This window comes from Mesoplodon bidens (genome assembly GCF_964165515.1).
Source record: "Mesoplodon bidens genome assembly, chromosome: 7".
In the NCBI taxonomy this organism is placed as follows: Eukaryota; Metazoa; Chordata; class Mammalia; order Artiodactyla; family Ziphiidae; genus Mesoplodon; species Mesoplodon bidens.
This window is the reverse complement of record NC_138164.1, coordinates 93938295-93965888: the sequence shown is the minus strand read 5'-3', so window position 1 is coordinate 93965888 and position 27594 is coordinate 93938295. Positions and strand designations below refer to the sequence as shown.

General features: G+C 38.6%; 1 protein-coding gene across 5 annotated transcripts in view; it reads right to left on the bottom strand.

The window, feature by feature from the left end:
* The window catches only part of IFTAP (intraflagellar transport associated protein), a 60066-nt gene that overhangs the window by 7902 nt on the left and 24570 nt on the right, over positions 1 to 27594 (bottom strand). For 2 of the 5 annotated variants that reach the window (XM_081241128.1, XM_081241129.1), the window contains exons 3-6: positions 14229 to 14383; positions 12911 to 12982; positions 11526 to 11592; positions 148 to 287 (exon numbers count right to left, since the gene is read on the bottom strand). In XM_081241128.1, the coding sequence (XP_081097254.1) occupies positions 148 to 287; positions 11526 to 11592; positions 12911 to 12982; positions 14229 to 14383 (434 nt within the window). Of the gene's footprint in view, positions 1 to 147; positions 288 to 11525; positions 11593 to 12910; positions 12983 to 14228; positions 14384 to 15178; positions 15243 to 16896; positions 17084 to 27594 lie in introns of those variants that run through there. The other 3 variants (XM_081241131.1, XM_081241132.1, XM_081241130.1) reach the window with 3 other exon arrangements.

Genomic DNA, 27594 nt, shown 5'->3' with positions numbered 1-27594 from the left:
GAGAGGGACCCAATTAAGCAACCTGAACTGTAAATCTTCCCAAATCTCAGAAAAATACAGAAGCACACGGGTATAGTGGCATTTCTCTGAAAGGACTAGTTACAAAATCAAGGCAATTTCAAGAGGACTGAATTCCCTGTGGAGTACCTCTTCCCTTTGTTTGTCTGCTCCTTTTCCAGTGGGCCTTGGCTTCACTCCAGAGGTAACAGGCTGGGCCACAGAAGGAATGTAAGAAGGAACACTCATGCTCATGTCCTGCTCCACCTCTCCTGGAAGCAGCAGCAAATCTGTCGAATACAAAATATTTCACTTGATCCCTTCACCAAGTCCACAATTGACCTAAGTCATCTAAAAGTCTATGATAGTCCAAAAAATGAGCAAATATGCTCAAGTAAAGTAGGTCCATTTCACAATGCCTGTCCTCACTTGGGAACTTGACTCAAGGGATTCTCCTTTCTATAAAATAGAAGTCGTCAGTGCATTAATTTTTATTTTATAGTTGCAATGTTACAATCCATCCAAAAGGTCTGGGAGAAATGTTGTTTTGGGAATAACTTGATCACGCCTCTCACCCTCAACCCAATTTCTACTTCTACAGGAAAATAAGTCAAGAAGATGCTACTTTTGCCTCATTTTGCCATATTTTCCTGAGGGGGTGAAGAGAAAGAAAATGGAGTGCTGATTTCATCCTGTAACAATATGGCAATATTTCAAAAAAACATATTAAAAAACAATGATGCCAGAAGGAAGGAACTTTAACTTCCAGCAGAAAAATGAAATACTCTGTCATACTCAGAATGCATGGCTTACTTCTCAATGCATGCAAACAACAACAACAATGTGTTTCCGGCTTGTTTAGCAAATCACAAGAATTCAAAAGCCAATCTTGGTTTTCTGATCGATCCATTAGAAGTGGATGTGTTTCCTTATTTTTGCACGTGTGACAGAACATGGATGCATCACAGACAACTGATGACCTTCCGCAGCTTTCTCTGAAGACAGAAAAACAAACAGAAGCACAACAGGATCCCTCCTCCGTCTAAGTTTTCGCAGGACCAGAAGGGCTGCAACCAATAACTTGGAGCTGGCGCAAGATGCTGCTGCCTGCTATTCAATGATGATCCTAATTAAGACACTAATTAACTTCTCAGTGGAAGTGATTAATTAACAACAGGCATGCCTTGGTTGTTGCCAAGGGCAGCATGTATGGGGAGATAACTGAGCAGGTACTGATATTCAAAAACTGAAACTTATTTGAAATACGTCTCTCTTCACTACAGCTATTACCTTCACAAAAGACATGATTACAAAATTCTTAAGACTTCAGCAACAGGGAACATGACAAACAGCCTAGAAACTGAGCACGTGGGCAGGGGGATGGTGAAGAAGGAAGTTCTACTATGATTAATTATTGAAATCATAGAATATGACCTGATTAATTAGGAGAAATAAAAACAATAATAATAGCCAGCATTTTACATGCATTAACTCTGCCAATCCTCTCAACAAGTCTGTTATTTCCTCTTTTACAGGCAATGAGCTCTAACACTGAGAGTCACCCAGCCACCTCACTCACGGGGCCACAGCTGCAGTCTGTCTGCGGAGCCCGTGCTCCTAGCTCATGATGTCACATCATGAACTTACTTTTTTTTTTTTTTTTTTTTGCGGTACGCAGGCCTCTCACTGTTGTGGCCTCTCCCATTGTGGAGCACAGGTTCCAGACGGGCAGGCTCAGCGGCCATGGCTCATGGGCCCAGCCGCTCTGCGGCATGTGGGATCTTCCTGGACCGGGGCACGAACCCGTGTCCCCTGCATCGGCAGGTGGACTCTCAACCACTGCGCCACCAGGGAAGCCCATGAACTTACTTTTAAGTAAGCATTTTCATCACATATATTATTTAAAATCTATCAGATTGTACCTACAAACTCAGGGCCAAGAAATGTCACTACGATAGCACATTAGCGTGATTAGTAAGTGTTCAGGGCGTTTTACAATTTTATAACCAGAAGTAATATTTATATATATTTTTTTTTAATTTTTTAAAATTTATTTATTTATTTATTTATTTATTTTGGCTGCGTTGGGTCTTCGCTGCTGTGTGCGGGCTTTCTCTAATTGCGGGGAGCGGGGGCTACTCTTCATCGTGGTGCGCGGGCTTCTCACTGCGGTGGCTTCTCTTGTTGCGGAGCAGGGCTCTAGGCGCATGGGCTTCAGTAATTGCAGCACGTGGGTTCAGTAGTTGTGGCGCACGGGCTTAGTTGCCCCGCGGCATGTGAGATCTTCCTGGACCAGGGATCAAACCCATGTCCCCTGAACTGGCAGGCGGATTCTTAACCACTGTGCCACCAGGGAAGTCCCAGAGAAGTAATATTTTTAAATTCAATAAGGTTGGTGGAAAAACTGGCTTTCTAAGATATTCCTTTATGAGTCCAAAGCTAATCTCCCTCACTGGTTAGGGGCCTGCCAACAAGAGAGGCAAGAAGAGAAAGGTTCAAGCCTCTTAATGTGAAAACCAATATCTACCATACCCATTGGCTGCCAGTGCAAACATCCCTTTGAATATGAAATCAAAATCAATTCTGCTTTCAGAGCTATTTAAAATCTGATGGACAGTACTGTGCACGAAGAGGGACAACTCTGAAATTCCTTTGCTGAAACTCTTGACATCCCTCATATGTTTGCGAAGAAGGTAGGGTTTTCAACAAAAATGGTTTATTTCATAAGAATTCCACTGCCATGGGTACAATTCTTTCAAAACAATATGACTCAGTATCCACTGCATTTTCCATTCCTGTCATTTGTTTCTCCAGTGTAAAAGTAAAATGCACAAACGCATAGCTGTTGGAGCCTAACACGACACCTTATATGTAGTAAATGCTCAGCACATACTTGCAGAAAGGAAATTAATTTCCTGCATCTCAACTTTTAAACTGAACAGCAAGTATGAAGAGTCTACCTATCCATAGGACATTGTGAATGATGCAAAATATGTATAGTCCTTTCCCTCAAAAACTAAATTTTTTTTTACAGGAGTAGGATTTTTATACGTAAAATCAGACAATAATCAACACAAAAATTGAACTGCTTTAACTCTAAATAGGACAGATTTATAAAAGAGTGAAACCTATATGCACACGAATAGTCTGATAAGACACAAGTTATAAAGAAAGATACCTTATCTTTTTTTTTTTTTTTTTTTTTTTTTTTTTTTTTTTTTTCTTTTTGCGGTATGCGGGCCTCTCACTGTTGTGGCCTCTCCCGTTGCGGAGCACAGGCTCCGGATGCGCAGGCCCAGCGGCCATGGCTCACGGGCCCAGCCGCTCCGCGGCATATGGGATCCTCCCAGACCGGGGCACGAACCCGTATCCCCTGCATCGGCAGGCGGACTCTCAACCACTGCGCCACCAGGGAGGCCCAAGATACCTTATCTTTTAGCCATTTTATAATCACTGATGGGTTATTTAAATATTCATTCTCTCAGGGAGAAAACGATTGTATTCATTGATGGTGGGGAATGGAATTTCTGAAGTTTTCTGCAAAGCTTTCCCAACTGAAATCTTATCTTTAAGACACTTCATCTGACCTTATTGTTTCTAAAACAATTAGTTTCCTTCTTAGCTAAATACCACCATCTTGACTGATGTGCTTTGTAGAGTGAAGGCACCTCTCGAAAAACGAATCTTGATGTTGGATGGCGAGCCTGGTTGAAAGCATTTCAACCTCTTTCTCAACTACATGACAAAATGTCCAGCGTTTATATACTATGTGTTTGTGCCATTTGTCTTTCTGCATTTAGCCAATGACCAGCAAGTCAAAGGTTATAATCATGTAATTTAATACATTAAAAAGTAAGCCATCTACCTGGCATCTGATAATCTAGACAATAATAATATTTAGTCTGCCTGTCATGTTTATAAAAATTAACCAATCCATTCCTTTGTTGCCAAATGGCCAAAATTTCCTGAAATTTCAGGTGTTCCTCGAGACCAAAAAGGATACAGATAAGAAATGCACTCAGGCCTCCTCTGCACATAGCTTCCAGCTATGATAGTTTATATCAGGTGGTTCTTGTTCTTAAAATTTTTTGAAGACCCCAAAGAGCTTTTGTTTATGGGAGTGATATCTATCAATATTTACCATATTAGAAATTAAAATTTCAAATATTTGCTTATTGAATCATTAAAATACAAATTTTCAAATATTTGATATTGAATCATTAAAATAATACTCATATATTAAAATAAATATTTTTATTTAAAAAACCTCTTTTCCAAAATCAAAGAAAATAGAAGAGAAGCATTGTTTTACATTGTCTGAATCTTTTAAATGTCTGTCTTAAATAGAAGAAAGCTGGATTCTATATTTGCTTCTGCACTGAATTTTTGGAATATGCTGTTTCAGTTGATGAAAATGAAGAAACTCTAGTCTCACACAGATATGTAGCTGGAAAGGGGAGGACTATTTTAATACTTTTTTATATAACTGGGGATACTATTCTTTGATACACACTAGATATTGAAAAATGATAAAGTTTTTAAAAATAATTTCAATGTGCAATATGAAAAACCCTTTCAGTAAATTTTTCATACTCTTATGTTAAAATCCATTGGTCTATCTTACATGTTGAATGGATTGCGCTCCTGTGCATGATTTTGTAACATCATATATTGGTTATTTGGAAAATGGTGGTTCACTGTGTTATGCAGATTTTTCAAATGTTGACATATTTCATTATGCAATATAAAAATCACATTAGTTAACATTACCAATTTTATCAGAAAAGGCTTTAAATATTGGGAAGCTGTCAAGCTCACAGTACTGGATATAAGTTTTCCAAAAATCCAATTTTCACTTGATCCATTGCCAATTTTATCATTGGCAATGAATACTGTCAGCTGTTGTCTTGTAGAGACGGGCTCACTTCATTCCTTTTTGAGAACTATACTTTGTCAGTCATTCTTTCAAGTAAAAACGTTGATCCATGAAAGAAAAAACAAAACAAAACAAGTTCAGCACACCACTCAATTGCACAAGTGTTTTTTCATGAAAAACTGTTTTTCATTTTTTCCATGAAAAAATTTTCATGTATTTCATGTATACATGAAATATAACTGTTGTATTTCAGTATGCAGCAGAAGAGGTATACTCAAGCATCAGGGTTTAATAAAATTAATAATTTTTACCACTTCATCAAGGACATCTGCAATGGAAACTGGCATTTGCTTTAACTACAATTCAGGACAGTAAAGATTACAGTGACTACTAGTATAGTTTGGTGCTTCTACCTTGATTCACACTAAGTTACTAGCATCTTTACCCATCATTGCTTTTGCAACATCAATGCAAACGTCAACTTATTTGACCTTCAGACCTTGGGGTTTTCCAAGGAGCTCCCAGACCACATTTAATATGAGTCTGACCCTCCCACCAAGAACATTAGAAAAGCTGAATAAATGATAAAAAATCAACTACTTAAAGGCATTAGAGAGCTACCAGGGAAGCCCAGAACTCGAGGGGCCAAGATCCTGGAGAGAAGGAAAGTAGTGAAAGTGAGTCTAAGAGTCTAAGCTGTTTTTCAACTTATGGCATTTACTGATTTGTAAGCAGAGGCTGAAACACCAAGAAGTGAAGAAGAAATAGACTAAGAGGCTGAGAAGCTTAGCAGAACTACCAACAGGTTCACAGTGCTGTGAAGATAAAAAATAGAGTTTGGGATCTCCAAGAAGGAGGGGCTGTGATTTACCTTGAAGGGCTACACCCTAGCAGTAAGCAAGAACTAGAAGTAGAGCAGCCCTCATAAAGCTGTCACCAAATCAGCTCAATCCCATATTGGATTAAGATGACCTATGACTACTGTAACTGCTAGCAAAATGTTGAAAAGAAGATTTCTAAAACAAGATTAAGATAATCATCCAGAGCCTATGTAATATTTTATATACAATGTTCAGCATTCAAACGAAAATTACCAGGTATACAAAGATATCAGATCAAAAGGGAAAATTAATAATATAAATGGACTCACAGGACATCTCAGTTATTGGAATTATGAGACAGGAACTTTAAAATAATTGATTAATATATTCCAATAAATATATGACAAAAATGGAAAATTTTGGCAGGGAACTAAAATCTATAAAAATAGATATTCCAGACCTCTTGAAAACTATAATAACTGAAATATTGATGGCTTTAACATCATATTTGATACAATTCAAGAAAGGATTACTGAACTAGAACATAGATAGTAGAAAATATTTGGACTGAAGAAAGAAAGGAAATAAAAAAGGATGGAAAATGCAGGAAAGAGCATAAGTGATATGTGGGACATGGTGAAAAGTCTAGGCACAGGTAATATTTGAAGACATAAGAACTGAGAATTTGCTAACATTTACAAGAATCTACAAACCCCACGCAGAACAAATACAAAGTTAACAATGCCGGGGCAGAGTGAAATTACTGACAAACAAAAACAAAGAGAAAATCATAAAAGTAGTCAAATGAGGTAAAAAACATATTACCTTCCAATGTACAACCATCAGATTAACACTTGGTTTTTTGACAGTTTTCAATAGAGAAAAAATTAACACCATAACAGAATAGAATAACGTCTTAAAAATTCTGAAAGAAAATAATTAAAAACCTGGAATTCTTTACCCAGCAAAAATAGGGGGCAATGAAACAATAATATAATACTCGATTAATCCAAAATAGGCAAAAAATGAGTGAAGAACATACAACTGGCAGGACAAGTAGAAAACAAAATAGTAAGATAAGAGATTTAAAGCCAAATATATCAGCAGCTACATTAAATGTAAATGGATTAAACACACCAATTAAAAGATGAAGTTTTATTTGTGTATGTGTGTGTGTGTGTACATGCATATGAATAAACCATATGCCACTTTCAAGAGACACATTAATGAAAACTTACTTTGACAAAAAAATAACTGCAAAATAAATAAAAGTGGAAATGTAAACAGAGGAAGATTACTGCCCATTCAAGGGGAAGATCAGGAAGATCAGGGAAGAGTTACTTCATGGGCAGAGTTGGCATTTGACAGTGATAATAAATCATATCCCTCTACTTTAAATACAGAAATAAAAGAAAAATCCATACAGGAGTCAAAAAGATGGGGATCAAAATATGAGCTTTATAACTAATAGAGCTGACTTTGAAAACAGAGCTTGTCCTGCAGTCACAATTTGCCCTCTTATTTATCAAACTTTCCTTCCAAGTCTAGACCTTGGACTATCCCACCTGACAGGGAGTCTGCACAGATGACATGAATCCAGCCAGGTATAAGGAGAACCTCTTCACATCCCTAGAGCCCTTAGAGTAGGGGCTCAGAGAGTGATACCTCCAGACATTTGTCTAGAGATGGTTCTCAGCTTCAAATGCATGTTAGAGTCACCTGGGAAGCTTTAAATACTGCCAATGCCCAGGACACACACCAGACTACTGGGAAAGGATCTCCAAAGGCAGGATCCAGGTATTGTCGTTTTTTTTTAAGCTCCTCAAGCGATTCCAATGTATCTCTCAGGTTGAAAACCACCATATAAGGCAGACCTGGGCCCCTTTTAAAGTGTGTCTACTATAAGAAAGGTGACACAGGTACAGAAAAGAGGACATACACCTTCCAAACAGCATGAACCCAAAAGAAGAAACAAAATGTCTCATCCATACACATCAGTTTTTTTCCCTAATCTCTCCAATTAGATAATGCCTTCCTTTACCCTTGGGGAGAAATAAAATAGAGGAATTATTGAAAGGGTGGAATTACCATCCCAATTCTGTTCTCTTCTCAGGAATGCAGTGGAAGCATTTGCCTTTGTGGTTGATATGGCTTTCAAGCTTGAATTTAATAGATGGATAAGTTTGCACATTAAAAAAAAACTGGAGGAACAGGGATAGAGGAACATTTTGAAGCAAGGATTTTTCCCTCTCAATGATCTTTTAGTGATCTTCTAAGCAATGAGGGAATGATTTTTAACAGTCCCAAGTGGAAAGTAAATGAAATGCCTAAACTGTGTTGGCTGAAATATGCCATCTTCTCCTAGCTCAGAACCTTTACACACACTGTTCTTACGCTGTTCCTATACTCTCTTACCCACCCCTCACCCAGTTAATAATTACTCATCCTTTAGATCTCAGGCTCTCAGCACTTTCTCTGATCCATGGACAAATTAAATTCCCCTGCCATATGCTCTCATGAGATCTAAAGCATATGTAATTATATATTTGTGATATGTCTGATTCTTCCAATAAACTACAAATTTCCAAGGACAGGAACCAGATCTGTTTTATTCTTTATTTTATTCCAGGATCCAGTCACAGTTGTTAAATATCTTTGAATAAGAGTCCAGGTCATTCATAGGCTACATAAAGCCTTAAAGTTGCAGATAAGGAAAGAATTTTTTAAAAAAAGAGGGAGAGAGAGAGAAAATGATGCCTTCATTAGAACTGGGAGTACTGGAGAGATTGAAAATGAAAATCAAATAAGGCTGCCAATCTTTGAGCAGGAAATCAATTGCCCATTTTCATCCAACACAATCAACCATAGCATAAGTATACCCACTGGTCAAGAAACTTGTATAAGACAGTATAATTCTGAAAACTAGGCCTCAAAAAAGTCTCTTTGACCTTCTGCACTCATCCAGAGAACATGCTGGGCCAACTGAGGGGGTAAAAAATAAAGACGACCAGAAGATTCTTCCTACTCCAATGGCCAAAGCATAATAACTAATACCTATTCCAAATAATAATATTTTCGGGTAACAGTCTGGAGCATGACAGTAACTAACCATCAGGTTAACTATCTTATCTCAAAGGAGGAAAAAATGGTTAATGTGACGTCAAATAAACACAGGGCACCAAACTCTGTGGCCAAGGTTCCCTCCAACAACTGGTCAATAGCACAGCACTGAGTTGTCTGCTTGGAAAAACTGTCTCCACCTGGGCTGCCAAAACAATAAGCCAAATACTGGGACAGAAACAAGCGCCTGAATCTTGGAGAATATTTATGAAAATGAAAAAGGTGAACAAATAAAGTCAGTGGTAGAAAAACAATATGCAACTCACTTCCTTCTTGCCCCAAGCAAATCTGTTGCTTAAACAATAACAACAGAATCTAATCAGTAAACCCCTCAGCTGCCAAAATTATATAAGCAACTTGTCTGTTTAAAATGTCACGTTTCCCATCTGATATAAATATTCGCCTTCTGCTCCCACTCCTTAAGTGTAATACAAATCAGACGCAATCTAAAATTCACCCTGGCACAACTATTTCTTTTTTCTTTCCTTTCAAATGACCCAGATTGTGCATTATGAAAATTGTGAAGCTTGGTGGTCTTTTTGGTAATTGGAATAGATCACTGAAGCCTAGGTTGCTTTTTAGCCTTGGCTTTTCACATTATTTTACACCTGAGAAGGTACTGACTACCTCATGCAAGTCCACTGAGACTTGGTTCAGCCTCAGTAAGCTTTTATACACACAAATGCAAAACTACCTGTTATCTGATTTCCAGAAAAATCATACTAGTGAGACATTTCTTTGCAATTTTTTAAACAACAGAAACAGATCTGGTAAAAAAAAAAAAAAAAAACTTAAAAGATGGTTAAAGAGGGACTTCCCTGGTGGTACAGTGGTTGAGAATCCACCTGCCAATGCAGGGGACACAGGTTTGATCCCTGGTCCGGGAAGATCCCACGTGCTGCAGAGCAACTAAGCCTGTGTGCCACAACTACGGAGCCTGAGTGCTGCAACTACTGGAGCCTGCACACCTAGAGCCTGTGCTGCGCAACAAGGGAAGCCACCACAATGAGAAGCACATGCACCACAGCGAAGAGTAGCCCCCGCGCACCTCAACTAGAGAAAGACCCAACGCAGCCAAAAAAAAAAAAAAAAAAAAAGTTTAAAGAAAACAATGTGAAAATAATGGAAAAGGTAAGAAGACTAATTTAAAATATTGATACAACCAAAATCAGATTCGCTGGCTATGCAGGATTATGTCAGTATACAGACCTTCTCATTACTGGCAGAAAGCAAGAAGTTTAAACCATCACAAAAATGTTCAACCTGTGCACTTCTGTGCCCTCCTATGAAATTAATTTTATGTTGTAAAGGTATACATGCAGACTCCAAGTATCATCCACATGAACTATATCAGAATCCCCTGGGGGTAGTGGTTAAAAATGCAGATCAGTAGATGCCACAAAAGACCTTCTGAATTAGACTCTTTCTTAGGAACAGGACCCAGGAATCTGTTCCCTTTCCCCAAATCACCCAAAACCCAGAAACAGTGTGCTTGCTCCACAAATGTGGCTTCCTCATAAATCCTCAGCAATCCCTTCTAATCCAATCAGAGCCTCTAAACTGCTCTAATAAGGAAATTCAGAGCTGCCTAAGGCATTAAAGTTAAGAGAACCTCTGTGATTCTGTTAGATCTCTGATCTCCCTTGAACCAAGCAAGTACGGAAAAAAATCTGCGAAGTCTACTGGTTAATAGAGTGCTTGAGTAACAGAGCCTTCAATGGAGTAGTGTGCTGATTGGAAGCAGAAAAGAAATGTTAATTGCTTCCAATTACCAAAGCCTCTCAAATTCAGGCAAACAGACAAGCCAAAGCAGAGGCTTATACAGTCAGTTTACAGACAGTGGCCATCCCCCAACCAACTACACCCTGCACTTTAACTCCTGTGTGATTATAAAGAAGCCCCCTTCCCCAACAATAATAACCATAATCGCTGTTTATGACCACCTAAGGACTGTAAACAACAATCAAACACCAACAACCAAACCCCCATGGAAACTGCCCCTTCCCTAACATTCAACTAATTTTGAGATATTCTTGCGTATTAAATTAGGAAGGAGAGTTTTCAAAACAAGTAACTCAAATTTTGACCATATTTCAAAGCCCCTTTGAGCAACAAAGGATACCCAGGCTTACACAGAAATATTAACCAAGAAAGGAAAAGGCCTCATCTACATAAACCTCAGGGAAAGCCCCAGAAAAAACATTCACACTATATCTTTAGTTTTAATTGTTTGGTTTACATATTAATAAATATTTATAAAAGCAAAGATTTGGATTTTATTTTTTTTGTTTATTTTATGATCAATTCTCATAATTTTTATGATTTTTATGATCAACTGATATTTTAAGTAGCACTCAAAAATAATCTCAATTTACATGGTGCTTCTAAGAAATAAGGGTTTGACTTAAATGACTCTGAGACAATTATCCAAAAATCAATCACATGGTAAATGGGGTGGGGGGAGGAAGAACACCTTTCCTTCATTTAAGACCAAAGATGTTACAACCTTCAACAAGTTTTGTATGACCTTTCAGCTGAAATCTTTATTATCGAAAAAGAGACTGCAGGACTCCAGTTTTTCCTATCTCAGGGAAAGTAGAGGTAAGGATTGCCCCAAAAAAAAGAAAGAAAGAAAAGAAAAGCTGTCTAAAGTCTTATTTGTAGTTTCAAGAAAGAGGTCAAGCAGTGTAGAAAGGAAACAGAAAGCATACTCTTACTCATTTGGGGCTTAATGTCTTCATCCAAGTCCAAATCTTCTAAATCAAGGAAGTTGTCTACCTAGAAAAGGATTAACATCATCTTTATGCAAATTAGACCTAGAGAAAAATATGCAATTAAGAATCAGTGAATCCACTTCCACAACACTCAAGTGAGTAAATGAATCTCCTTTTCTCATTAACTTTTGAGTCCCAGATAGAGACCTTTGTGTTCACTGTGCTTTCCCAGCGACATCTGAAGGAAGCACTAAATCTGGAAGTTGGCCCGGATTTCTTGGGCACCACAGTAAGATCTCTATACTGAAAGGGAAAAAACAGACTGGGAAGTTTTTGAAAAGTTTTTGTTCCTGATTCAGAATATATACCACCATCAAGACAGTCTGAAACAATGTTTCTGTTTTTTGGTTTTGTTTTATTGCTTTTGCTCCTCAAGCAAATGATGGTGGTGGGTCTGGCTATTCTCACAACAGTGTGCTTTAAATTCCAAAGAGAGAGTAGAAACTAAAGAAAGCAGGGAAGAAGGTTCATTCAAGACAAAATCATCCTGCCCCAGGTAATCACAAGAGAGGTGAACAGGGCAAAAAATCAAGTGTTCTCTCTTTTGAGCAAATAAAACTGAAAATTACTTCAAAGGTAAAAAGCAGAGCAAATGACCTTTACAGACAGTAGCAGCATTTCAATGTTGCTTTCCACTGCAAGCTGACAATGAGACATTTTATTAACAAAATGGTAACACTTCAGACATGAACCAATTTATCTCAGGTGAATATCAAAGAGTTTGAATAAACAAATGATTTCACCACTGGCAGGAAGGCAGATCTAGTAAAGGCATGATGTCAAAATGCCTTTTATGCTTATGACCTAAAACATGTACATAACAAAATACCGTCAAATTATAAATTTAGATCTCATCATTGGAATTCAAGACACAGCCTGGGTCTTTCTTCCCCACTCTCTACCTGCCAGACCATGGCTTGTAGCTTCCATTACTTGGAAGTACATAACTACAGTTACTTTTTGACTTCCAAGGGACAGCAAAAATTTATCTTCCATATGATGGTTTCAGTACTAAAACTTGAGAATGTTATATTGTCATTTCTCTTAATTAACGGTATATGTTCAAGGGGACGAGAGTCATGTTTCTCTACTGAAGCACCCCTTCCATTTGTAAAGCTTTGAGGAAAAAAGATCCAGAACCCAGGCAACCAAGGACAGTTTAAGATAATCAAACACCACTTTTTCTTTTTAAAGCATATAGACAAAATCTGCTGAATTCTCCAAATTTGTATGACAGACAGCAAATGAGTCCTGTGAGGTTTTTGTTGTTTTTATGCTCTTTCTGGGTTTTGCCCATGGAATAAAATCGAATCATGCCTTACCTTCACCTTTCCTGCCCGATTCAGATCACCTTGAAAGGAACTGCCAACTTTTTGGCCTTCATCCATCACTATCTGGGAAAACAAACAAACAAACAAAAAACATTGAGGACATATTGATGGGAACATGAAACAAGTGAAAATAAAGGAGCTGATCTTGTAGCCCTTCAGGAACTAAAATCCCCTTTCCGTTTTCTGTTAATTAGCTATGCATGACAAACCATGACACCTTAGTGACAGCAGATTCACTAAGTCATAGCAGCCATCAGGGAATAGGTTCCAGGAGGTCTGACTTCTACTTCTGTCTTCTAGACTCATCTACAGTGTAACCTAGGGTAAATTATTTAACCTCAATTTTTTCATGTGTAAAATATAACACTCCGCACCTCATTACCCCAGCTCCCGTCCCATCCCATCCCAATGAGCCTCTGAAGGACAAATCAGAGAATGCTAATACAACATTTTCAAGTCACTAGGAAAAAATACCGTGGAACAATTCTTTGCCTCTCACACACTGGTTAAAGACTCAATCGAAAATGTAATTCCAATTGCCAATGATGGCCAGTAGACAGTGAATCCTCTAGAAAGAAAAGTTCTTGTCCCATAATCATCTCACTGGAAATAAGTTATAGAATTAAAGAATTATAGCCCTTCGCTGTATATAAACACACTTCTAACATGGAGATTTTTCTCCCTTGAATAAAACCATAATCTCATATACAATTCTGTCCACAATATCACAGGGAATACACGATGAGATAGAAAGTAGAAACTCAAATGGCTTAAAAAATAGAACACTTCCACTAGGATTCCTTGATAGTTAAAAACCATAGCTAAAGATAATGTGAATATAGTCTATGAAGTCTTCAAGATTAGGAAGAGAGCATCTAACATGTATTTATTGACCAAATCTTGGAAGAACCAAGGTAACATATTCTACTTTAAGTCTGAAGGACATGAATTCAGGACAGGTAAAAGAAACTCTCATTTACACAGAGAATTATAAAAAGGAACTCTTTTGTCCCAGAGGACAAGCTAAAATATAGACATAATTTCAAGAAAAATCTGTAGATGGCAGATCCTTAAGAGGTTTTTAACAAAAATTAGGGATAATTAAGTTACTATCATAAAAGTTGGCTGTTGAAATCATGAAATCTAATGATGATTTTCATTAAAGTATCCCAAAGGCACTCCTTCTAAAATTAGGAGTCTGAGTTACTGATCCAATAGCTGTCTGATGTTTCTTATTATGGTCTCTTTCTTTTTTTAAATTCATGATGAATTTTTTTTCTCTGTTTCTGTAAATGTGCTATCGTATTACCTGTTCCTCTTCTGAACACTGTGACGAAGTACGAAGAAAGACGGCTTTATTGCTAAGATGGTGATCATTTGGTTCATTTCTCTGAGTAAATTTTACTGAAGGAAAATTGTTTTCTGAAGAATTGGTTCCAAAGGCTCCTCTTTTGGTCACATTATCTGAAATGATATTAGAAAACACCCACCACATCCAGTCTAGTTTATTTTGTGTTTATTGAGAATCTTTCTTCCAAACAAAAAAAAATACTTTGCAAAAAAATCTACAAACTGAATGCTTGAAGCATTAAACACTCTTATTTCTAAAAATGCATAGAAAGATAACACTATTTCATTCACTATTCAACAAACATTTATAAGTTTGTATCCAGCACTGTTCTCAGCCATTGTTAAGAGGTCAATAATGTATTTGCAAGACTCTTGGACATTACCGATCTCATTTTTTTTCTAAATTTGAGGGGTTTTTTAAAAATATGGAGGCAATGTATGGATGATTTTAGAAAATTTGTAAAAGAAAAAGATTAAAATTAGAATATCACTCATAATCCTACAAGACAGAAAAGCTGCAACAAAATTTTTTCAGTGGCTATTTTTCTCATTTTTTATCTATTCACCCATAAACTTCTAAAAGTCAATTGGAATTGTACTGTACATACCATATTATAAGTCAACTTGAGAGCAATATTTTTTCATACTATTGCATATTCTGCATAATTTTAATGATTACAGAGAATTCCAGTGTATATATTTAACATAGTTTATTTAACCAATTCTTATTCTCAACTATTTAAAACTATAAACAATGAATACGTTTGTGCTAAATCTTTGCACATTCATGATTATGTCCTTAGGATAAGGAAAGAGTCTAAGATTCATCCTAAATTAAGAGAAAATTATAACATGATGACATTAACAGAAATGTGGGTGACAAATTCAGATGAGAGAGAATGAATTAACCTTTGTCCATGCTGTATTTGAGGTGCCAGTGGAAACTGTGAGGGAAATGTCCCAGAGGCAGCTGCAAATGTAGGCTAAAATGTGGGAGAGAGATCACAGCGATAGGTAAAGAGCTGGTAGCTGATTACACTGGGGCGGTGGTTTAAGCCATAAAATTATTTTTAATATTAGCAGCAATATTAAAATAAATAAGAGTTAACACTTACTTGAGGGTCAGACTGTCTTTTATTATGCATCTCATAAATCTCATTTAAGCCTCACAACAACCCTAGAGGTACGTACTGTTAGTATCCCCATTTTACAGGTGAAGAAACCAAGGCCTACAGAGAGATTAAATAATTTGTTCAAAGTTACACAGCTGGTAAGTAGCAGAGTGGGGATGTGAACCCAGGCCCTCCTAATCCAGCACTCACTGCTGTGCAACTTAGAACAGTACAGTACATGAATGGAAAGGGTTCTTAGAGAATAGAAGAATAAAGCAGGAAAAAAAAAAGAAATTTTGAAAAGCCCAGAAAGGAGACAAAGAAGAAAAGTTTACAACAGTACAAGAAGAACCCAGGGAGCATGGCACATACTAAAACTAGAACTCCCTTGGTGCAAATGACAATAGCAAAACACAGGAATCTACTTCAAGGATGACTAGAAGAGTGACTAAGGGGTTCAAAAGAGGCCAAGCGGCGGAAATCAAGCTACTGTCAGATTAGGGCACCCTGTTCCATCCCCTTACAATACTCCACCATGGAAAGATTCTGGAGACATGGGTTTATTTGTGAACAACCTGGGCAGGTATCTAACTGAAGGGGTTACAAAACAGCCTAACCCACCAAAGTGGCATGTTTGTTTCTCTAGAGCCACTGGTTCCATGGTTTCAAAATCGGTAAAGATTCTTGTTGTTCTAATGATCTCGGCCTGGTGCAAGGCAGCCAGAATCCTCTGTTTGCTTCTGAATACCTCATCATTGGTAGAATTAAGACTTGTAGGGGGACTTCCCTGGTGGCACAGTGGCTAAGAATCCGCCTGCCAAAGCAGGAGGCACGGGTTCAGGCCCTGGTCCAGGAAGATCCCACGTGCCGCAGAGCAACTAAGCCCGTGCGCCACAACTACTGAGCCTGCACCCTAGAGCCTGTGAGCCACAACTACTGAAGCTCACGCGCCTAGAGCCTGTGCCCCGCGACAAGAGAAGCCACCGCAGTGAGAAGCCTGCGCGCCGCAACTAGAGAAAGCCCGCGCGCCGCAACAAAGACCCAACGCAGCCAAATAAATAAATAAATTTATTTTTAAAAAAAGAAAAAAAAAGACTTGTAGGGATATCTATAGGACATTAACACAGAAATACTGTTGGGGAGCAGAGATAAGGTAGCCTAGCCTATAATACAGCATTAGCTCAGTAAGCCAGAGAGGGAAAACACAAATATTTAATGCACCACTTTTTCTTTCAAAGGGATTTATTAGCAAACACCACCAGCTCAGGCCAGCTCTCTCTACTGCCTCCTGCACCAGTACCCATCTAATTAGCTACTACTGGTATGGGTGACCCCTGCCTTGTGCCACAACGAATCCCTGCAAACTCTGATATGAAGCACTCACCTTGGCTGCTGGGGGTGGAGGGGCTGAGGGTCTCAGTCAGGAAGGTGATGGGAGGGTTACAGGAACACTGCTGGAGTAACCAGGACGATGCCAGGCCACAGAAGTAAGGACAAAATGGTCTTAGGACTTACCCTCCCTGACTTCTTCCTCTTTTACAGCCACAATTATGGCTGTAAAATCATCAGTCCTGGGGCAGAGACAAGCCGTGGCAGCAGCGTGGAGCAAGACAGGCATGGAGGTGCTTGGAAACAGGAGTGAGGAGGAATGAAAGGTTCTTCAAACTTCATCACAGTTAGAGGCAAGCAGACTTCCAGGGGCTCCCTGCCATTCCTCAGTGCCCCGTTCTAGTAAGAGGCGGAACAGTTTCAGTTCTCCTTGCTTATCCTTTAAGTCTAGCACAACCTAAACCTAGTATTTCCTGAGAAAATACCGTGTACTCAGCACAACACTACTGTAATAATCTACTGACTTACATACTTGAAAACCACAGTGATGTCTGGGAAGAACAGATGTTCCATAAGGACAAGTTCTGTTTGTTCTTATAATCACTCAGTGCACTCCTCTGCCATTTCCAATAAAACACCAGGTTATGTGACAAATAACCAGATGAAACTCCTTCAAAATAAAGAGCAAAACGTAATGAAGTCCCAGCTTCTGATGCTGACATGGAATGATGGTTGAGGTCTCAGATCTAACACAGTTTCTTGTTTACTCTTTCAAAACTTCGTCCTTTCATAAACATAAAGCTTTCATTTTTAAAATATGGAAAGATTCAGAAAAGAACTTGTTCCCTCTCTGACTGAACCTACAGTTTAAGACTCCTTTCTAAACCTTGAAAGCAGTTTCACAAGAGTAAGTACTATTTCACTCCAAAGGCCCCGAAGTGCTTCTTACAAATGCTTTTATCATTTTTTTAAAAAACAGCAAAAAAAAAAAATCTCTTGGCAGCAGAAGATAGGAAAAAAGTTCTTTTTCAATATGATAATGACAAAATGGCAGATGTTGGCACAGCCCAGAATCCGAAGTGGCCTAAAGTCTGATTAGAGTGCCAGATGCTGCTTCCCAGAGTTATCCTGGTGGCCATCCAAACATGCCACCCAAGTGTGCGTTTCATCTTCTTCTGTTTCTACTTTTCATCAGAGTCCTTTTCTACCTTTTCATCTTATCCCTAATGTTCCTTGCTTTGAAATAAGTGCCAGACATAATACACTTTGGAAATCTAACAGCAATATTTCAGAGAACAAGTCGGTTACTGAGACCTGAAAGAGTGTTTCTTTGGGCATTTCTGAGTCAAAACTTCAATACACATGAAACAAAGGTTTTTGCTAAAGGTTTCATTATTCTGAAGCAATGGAATTCCAATTTTCTTTTGATACCAAACAGACAAGTTTCCAACAGATCTCCCTTACAAGGTCACCAACTACACCTACAATGTCTAATGTCAGGCCAAAGAAAAAGGTTACACTCCTGCAAAAGGTTGAAACTATGGACGCCTTGATAAACACCAATCGTAAATTGACTGTACATCTTCCAGAGGAAAGCGGTCAGTTTCAGAGAACTCGGTTTTGAAAGAAACTTTTCAAAAATTCAAATTCATCCATTCAAAGGCCAGACTAGTGTCCATGAGCTGAGAAGAAAGTTTACACTTACAGGGAAGTTCTCACAGATCAACACAACCAACATCAGAATTCATGACCTAATTCTCCCAGCAACACCTGAGTGTCTGTTCTTCTGCACCATGGTCAACAGAAATACAAATCAAGAGTGTGTTCTGAGTTGTGAAGAGATACTGAATATGTTGCTAAGGAGGAAAGAAAAATTCATGGGGGGGAAATTCTGTGCAACACTGGGTAGTTGCCAAAAACCTCCTGCCAAGAGCATAGGGGATAAGCAATCATGCTTATAACAAGACTGGGTACTTTGAAAGTCAGGGGGGTGATTTTCATATCATACTCTAGCCTAAAGCAATGTTGCTCTGGACAATATTTGCTCTTCATTTGCCCAGCCAAACTACTTCACTCCACTGCTTCTTGATCACATACTCCTTGGTATATGGCCTCCCCTGGAGCGACAGTCATTAGGATTAAATAAGCAATTTAAAAAGCAATCAATCATAAATCAGAATAAGTCCAAAGAAGCTAAATTCAGCAGACAAATGTTGTGTCTAAATTCCCTTTGCAGTGGTCTGAATTCCAACTGTTTCATGTTCTTCACTGGAAAGGGCACAGGGAGGAGAGGATTACCTTAGCCTGGCCAGTCAGGAATAATTGTACTTTCCCCGAGGCTGGATGATAATTGACTCATTACTCATAGACATAGCTCTCCAGCTGCCAAGACACAAATGCACAACCCTAGCTCAGAAAAAAAAAAAAGTGTGTCAAAAGTCCAAGATGAGGGACACAATAGCAGTAAGTTGACATTTTTGAAATGTCCAGTGTTAGGCACTCACAGAGAGAAAAAAAAAAGTGAGGAAAGTGTAAAGTTGCTGTAAGTTTATTTTCAGGGAGAAAAGCTGAGTGGTAGTTGAGTTATGCAACTTATTCAACCCACAGGTTGTATCGTGGGCACCAACTATGTGCAAAGTGACCCAAGATGGGTAAGACCCAGTCCCTGCCCTCATGGAGTCTACAAACTAAGAAGTTTAGCCAGGTATGCAAACCACCCAAATAGAACACAACTAACACAGAGGATATAAGGGAGCACAAAGTTAGAGAAGGGTGAAATCACAATTGGTTTGGGAGAATCACAGAAGGCTTCAATAGGAATGGGGAGTCTGAGCTGGGCTTTGAAAGACGGCTACGATTTCAGCAGGTGAGCCCAGTAAGGAGGCATCCCACAAAGGGAAAACTGCACAAACAAAGCTCCCAAGGCGGGAAACACGTGGGGCCTGAGGAAGAACCACCATATATTCCAGGAAGGCAGGAGCACATATTCTGTGATGCATGGAAGGGCTGCTATTTGCAGGGCTTGACAAAAACTCTGTACTATACCAACGCCCTTGGGAGTCATAACTAGAGCTGTGCTCTAAGATGAAATGGATGGAATGCGGCAGAGTGGTTCAGACACTTTCATACTAGAAAGTATGGCGCTACTGTGGCAATCCAGGTGAGAAGTAAAGGGAGCCTCGGCGATGGATTTAAGAAAGGGGAAAAGAGCTCACAAAGTGGGTTCTTTTTGTGTTTCTAGAACAGTAATGAAGACACTATCTCCAAGCGGTTATGTTTCCTCCCTCTAGATATCTCAGAATGTTCACTTTATCTTCCCATGACAATCTGTATTATTCTTTTAATTTGGCATGCCCCAGATAACTTAAAAACAACAACAACAACTAAACAATCTCTGTGATGGTGGCAGTAGATATTACAGCATGCTTGCAACCTGTCAAATGGATTACATGTTGGTGCAAAGAGGCCACACATATCATCCCATAAGATAAACTCACCTTCCCAACTGCTTTAGTCAAGGCCACGGAAGGGAGCTGGTCCAGCGTGGGAGCAGATGCAGTGTATTTGAGCACAGCTTCCCTGAGCTCCCAGAGTGCCTAACAGGGTGACACCTGTTGGTGACACTGTCTACACAAAGTAGGATCTTGTTTCTTTATTGTATCACTGTCCTTGTCTACTTAAAAATTTCAAGGCTATGCACGAATGGTTTATTTTCTTAATAGGAAATATTTATGACAAGCAGCATCCTCCTAGTTCTTCAGCTAAACCCAGAGTCACGAGGCCATATGCTCATCCAGTGAAGCACTCAGGTAAGGATCTAGGTATCCATGAATAGTAGCTCCACCTCTCCATAGCTTTAGTGAGGTGTATTTATAGAATTCACTTAAGTGTACAATTCAATAATTTTTAATAAATATATAGAGTTGTCCAACCATCACCACAATTACATTTTTAGATCATTTCCATCACCCCAAAAAGTCCCAGGTGCTCATCTGTAGCCACTCCCCATTTACTGTCAAACACAGGCAGCCACTAATCTACTTTTTTTTTTTTTTTTTTTTTTTTCTCGGTACGCGGGCCTCTCACTGCCGTGGCCTCTCCCGTTGCGGAGCACAGGCTCCGGACGCGCAGGCTCAGCAGCCATGGCTCACAAGCACAGCCGCTCCGCAGCATGTGGGATCTTCCTGGACCGGGGCACGAACCCGTGTCCCCTGCATCGGCAGGCGGACCCTCAACCACTGAGCCACCAGGGAAGCCCTAATCTACTTTTTATAACTAAAGGTATGCCTTTCCTAGACATTCCATATAAATACAATCACATGATACATGGTCTTTTGTACCTGACTTCTCTACTTAGAATGACATCTTTGAGGGTCATCCATGTTGTAGTATATATCAGTATTTCACTCCTTTTTATTGTCAAAAAATTATTCCATTATCGGGACAGACCACATTTTGTTTTTCTATTCACCAGTTAATGGACATTTGGATTGTTTCCACATTTGGTACCCCCTTGATTCTAATACTGAGTTGGATCCAAAGACCGCCAGCACTAATCCAAGTCCATGCGGTGCCATGACATGCTGAAATCAACACAAAGGCCAATCACAGAGTTCCAGCTTTCCTTCACACCCCAACAAGGGGAAAAATGCATACAGTAATTGAAGCTACAACTCTGATCATCTTATTGTCTCATATGGTCACAGCCTTAGAAACATGATCTTTTTTTCTTCTTCAAATGTATCTGAAATCATCTGCAATTACCTTTCTTAATTGTCCGTGCTCTATCTCTTCCCACTAAAATGTAAGCCTAAGGAGAATAGGGACCTCTCCATCAGAAACTTACTCACAATTCCTGAAAGGGAAAATGTTGTTTCCCCATTCCCAAGGACATGTAATGATTAAGACTGAAAGGTAGACTGACAGACTACACCTCACCCAGTGAGCTCACTGTGTGCTTAGCACCACACTGGGCTGGAAGACTAGGAATTGGGAAGGTTAAAGGCCATGACTTCTGCCTGAGAGAAATAGAAGCTATCCCCTTAAAACTTTTACTCACTCAAAGACATAACATTCTGCATATCTTTCAGCCAGCATTTCCATGTCTAAGAATTTATCCAAAAAAATAATTAAATATGTGGGCAAAGATTTCACTACAAAGCCAAAAATGTCTGATCTATTCCCCTGAAAACTTCTACTTAATCAAGGCCTTACATTTTTTCATATCTTTGAACCAGCATTTCCATGTGTAAAAATTTATCCAAAGGCCATAAATAAGAAGGGTGCAAAAATGTAGCTACCAAAAATTAATACTACTACTAATACAGCCAAAGTCATTACAAGGACCTACAAGGCTATCCATGCCTCATCCACCCCCACCTCCACACTCCCTGACCTCAGCTTCTCCTCCTCTCACCCCTGCTCAGGCCACTCTGGTCACTCTGGCCTCCTCGTTATTCCCCAACCAGGCCGGGCACTGCTGTCACTAGGCCTCTGTACTAGTTGCTCCCTTGGCCTCAAATGCCTTTTCCTCAAGTCTCTGCAGGCTTAATTCCCTCTCTTCCTTCCAATCCTCACTCAGATTTTACCTTCCCACGGAGGCCTAACCAGATCACCCTACATAAAATTGCAACCTTACACCCCTGCTACTAGCACTCATGATCCTCCATACTCTGCTCTGTATTCTTTTCCTTTCCCAGAGAAATTACTATTTTCTAACACAGATATTTTTCTTATTTGTTGTGTTTATTGTTTGTTGTCTATCTCCCCCTTACAGGATGCAAATTCCCTGAAGATAATGATCTTTGTCTCTTTTGTTCACTTATGTGAACAGCACTTCACACATACTAAGTGTTCAATGAGCATTAACTGTATGAATGAGGACGTGCAATATAACATCATTTATAGAAGCAAAAAATTCGAAATCACCTGTGTTCAACAAAAAGGATGACTAAATAAATAATGGCCTATCCATACAATTACATACAATGCAGTCATGAAAAATACTGTTAAATAACCAAATTTATTGACATGGAAAGATGTTCATAACATAATGTTATATGAAAAAGCAAGTTACAAAAAGAGTATATAGTATGATCACACTGTTATGAAATAATTATAATAAATTTGCTGAATATATAAATGAAACTATTAGGTTGAGCCCTTACTATAATTCAGGTACTATTAATATAAACAAACATCTATGTGTATGTGTGTTTTACAGATATATAATTATTCTTTTTTTTTTTTCGCGGTACACGGGCCTCTCACTGTTGTGGCCTCTCCCGTTGTGGAGCACAGGCTCCAGACGCACAGGCTCAGCGGCCATGGCTCACGGGCCCAGCCGTTCCGTGGCATGCAGGATCTTCCCGGACTGGGGCACGAACCCGGGTCCCCTGCATCGGCAGGCGGACTCCCAACCACTGCGCCACCAGGGAAGCCCAGATATATAATTATTTAATCCTAAGAATAAGCCTATGAGGTAGAGCCTATTACATCCATTTTATAGATAATAAAACTGAAGCTCAAAGATATTAAATAACTTTCCTAAGACCACCTAATTTGGAAGTAGCAGAGCTTAGGTTCAAATCCTGGTTGTCACCAAGTCTATATTCTTAACTAATAATTGTATACATATATAAATATTAATCAACAGAAAAATTCAGTAAGGATATATAATACACCCATGGTTTATCTCTAAGACACGGGATTATGGCTTTATTAATTAGATATAGGTTTGCCTACATGAAACAGATACCCAAAGTAACAATCAGTTAAACAAGATGGAAGTCTATTTCTCACTCATGCAATAGTACAGGTGTAGATAATTCAGGGCTAATATGGTTGTTCTGCTCCACAAAGTCATCCTAGAACCCAGGCTCCCTCTATCTTTCTGCTCTGCCGTTCCTAAGACACAAACTTTCTCCACATAATCCGGCATGAAGCACTACCACAACCTTGCTCCAAGCAAGAGTATGAAGAAAGAGAAAGAAGCCTGGACATCTATTTCCCTCTGTTACTAGTGAAGGCGTGGTTTAAGCTACTATATCAAGGAAGCATCAAAATAGAGCAGCTGAAATAAGAATTTTATTTCTCATGTAACAATTAAGGGCAGGCAGACAGGCTCTGTTCCATGAGATGACCCAGCGATCCAGGCTGGTGGGGTTCTCTGCCATCCTCAGCACATGGCTTCCACCTTTGGGTCTAAGGAGTTGCTCTAATGACTGCCTAGTTCCTGCCAGGGGAAATGGAATTAAAAGAGTCCAGGGCACGTTTCTGAAGGATTTGACCCAGAAGTTACACATATCAGTTCCCCTCACTTCTTACTGGCACATACTTAGTCAAATGGCTATACCCAACTGCAAGGGAGAATGAGAAATGTAATCTTCATTCTGAATGACCACAGAGTAGTTAAAAATTTTACTGCTGCAGAAAGAGTATGTTTTTTGTTTTGCTGTATATGTGTATATGCATGTGTTTTGGCACCTCTCTGTATTTTCTAATTTTCCTACCATGAACAAAAAAATAAACATTCATTTGTAGAGGTGAAAAGCATTTTCTTCAAACCCTCAATCCAGTGAGAACACATACATGCATTTCCTTCCTCCTTAAGAAGTCTTTCCTAGAAATATCAAAGAAAAATATACATATACATATATGATATTTTGCATGTACATTTTTTAATATTTTGGATTCATGTTTCCGTTAATATTTAACTTTGAGGTCCCTCTTTTAAATCATCGTTACCCCAATCATAAAATTTTACACTTGAGTAAATTTTTTAAACTTACAAAGTATCCTCATGGATGAAATACAGAGCAGAAAAGTTACCAAAAGCACAAAATTATTGGAGGGGCATTTCCTAGAAGTACGTGCAACAAGATGCCTTCATAGCCCAGGTGGTCTCCCAAGTCTCTTGCCTGTGCACTCGCTAATGGCAAAACACTCAGATACTCTTCTGGCAACAGTAGAAGTAGACAGATTTCCCTGTGATTGGGTAACTTTGGCCTGCAGACACATGCACTATAATCCTTCAGACTTGGGACCGAATATATGCTGAACCAAAGCCCACCCTAAAATTCTGTAAGCTATTATATCCTAGCCTCTGTATGAGAGATTAGCAAGATCAAAGTAAAACCATTCCTGTAGTGCTTTGCTTTGGTAACACAGATACTAAAATTGGAACAATACAGAGAAGATTAGCACGGCCCCTGCGCAAACATGTCGCACAAATAGGTGAAGTGTTCCATATTTTTTGAAACTAGAGATTATCATATTAAGCGAAGTAAGTCAGAAAGAGAAAGACAAATACCACGTGATATCACTTACATGTGGAATCTAAAATATGGCACAAATGAACCTATCTATGAAACAGAAACAGACTCACAGACATAGAGAACAGACTTGTGGTTGCCAAGGGAGAGGGGGGGAGGGAGAGGGATGCACTGGGAGTTTGGAGTTAGTAGATGCAAACTACTATATATAGAATGGATAAACAACAAGGTCCCACTGTATAGCACAGGGAACTACACTCAATATCCTGGGATAAACCATAATGGAAAAGAATATAAAAAGAACGTATATATGTGTATAACTGAGTCACTTTGCTGTATAGCAGAAATTAACACAACATTGTAAATCAACTACATTTCAATTAAAAAATCATTCCTGTAACATGTCATGCTTTTTCACTGTCAAAGTATCTTTTAAATAACATAAAATGATGACATTAAACTAAAGTTATATTTAAAGTAAAATAATTGTTCTTACACTTTGGGTGAAGAGTGTGGACAATTTCATGAAAGCTATGGAACTTATTCCTAGAGAAATACTATATATACAAAAGCACAGAATTTTGATGAATTCATCCATCTTCCCACTTCCCTCCTTAATCTCATTTAGGGTGTTTCTCAAAGCTGGTCTGAAAGTCAAGCTTCCTGGGCTGCACACTAGAACTAGTAATTCAGAATTGGGGGATTGATCCCCAGGAAGCTGCATTTTAATAAGCATCTCCCAGGTGATCTTTACATATACTTAAGGTAAGAGTCTCAAGTAAAGATTCCGTGGAGCAGAATCTAAAAATTTAGAATTAAAAAGAAGTTTCTGATACCTCATCTTTGTCAAAGCACATAAATACCTTTGCCTGAAGGTTATGTGTAGACATATTATTTAATCCATCCACCAGAGGCCAGTGTAGGATTATTCCCTGCATTGTATAGTGTTACACTACACAATACACACTATACATAGATACTACACAATACATACTATACATAATTGGTTTTAACTACTTCAATGAAGAGGTGTGGAAAACTATACTGAAATATATAACATTTTATTAAAATATAAAATACTGTAGACAGTATTTTACATTTTTTATATTGTATAATCAAGATTTCTTTAATATTTAACCTTGATGTTCCTCTTTTAAATAATAAATAGTCCCCATAGTCATAACACTTGAGTAAACCTTTAAAACTTATCAAGTATCTTCATGTATATTTCATCTGATTCTCTCCATAACCATGAGACACCAAGCAGACAGAATTATCCCTGACTTATAGATTCAGAGAGAGCAAGTGGCAGGACTGCAGTCTCAAAGAGTTAATAAATGCCTGGACCAGGTCTTCTGAATCCTGCACTAGAAGAGCATCCTTTCCATTACACTGGTCCTGCCCACAACAAAATAAGAAATATTAAGGGCAGTATACTAAATTCTTCATAAAACTAAATTCCTCCAACCTAAGAAATTTCCCTTCACCTTGAGATCATGCCCTTCTGCCTGCCTACACAAAGATGCATCTACTCAAGACAATCTCTTTTATTCATATAGGTTGGAGAAAGCTGGAGTAATTTTCTTCTGTCTCCTTTATAAATAAATGCTTCCTAGAAGTTTTCAAACTTTATGAGGTAGAATAACCTCTTCTATATAAATCTGTAATAATATAGGACTCGTACATTGGCATATGAGAGCAATGCAAGAACAGACTTAAATTATACATGTCTTTCACATTCCCTCATTTTTTTCAGAGTGCTCCAAGACATCCCTTGAATATAAAAAAAACTTGAAGTAAAAAAAAGAAGAAAAAGTCTTTAAATCCGCTGTTCTAAGCATTCTTATTGCTCTTTTCTTAACTCGTATTAAGTGTTTATTCAATCTAAAATTGAGACTCGAAAACTAAAGGCAATATTCTGGATACTGTTTTATGCATTGCCTGAGCAATCAACCTGTAACTGTACGTAGTCTACAAACATATAGATTGCTATTGTGCCTTCACACATCTAAAGCATTTGGAACACCCAGCACACAGAAATAAATAAGAACAACATATTTCTGTCTCATTCATCTTGTAGTCCCAGATTCTAGCTCAATGCCTGAATTATGGCAGGAATACAGTCAATACAGAAATGACCTCAACATTAGCAGGAACTGGACTGACACTACAATTAGGGACTAAGCCCAACACCCCGAAATTAGATGACTGGCTATAAGTCACACAAAGCCTAATTTGGAGAAGGTGGAAAAAAAAGAGAAAATGGTACTTGATTCACAATCCCTTTTCTCTAATCAGGGATTCACACACTACAAATACTAATACAAAGGCAGGCTAAGTCCGGAAAGAACATGAAAATGGTACAATGGTTCCTCACTGTGCTAAGGGAGCAATGGGCTGCAAAAACAGTAAGCTAACTAGTGTTCACTTCAATCTATCCCACCTGGAATGAATCCAAATAGGAAGAAAAAAGACACAAAAAATCTCATACTAGACTGATTGTGGTTGGATTTTCATATAAGGAAGATATGAGTTTGGTTAAAATAAAGTTTCCTGTTTGTATCCCTTTGGGTGTAGCTGACCATTTCAAAGAAAACATTATTGTTCTATG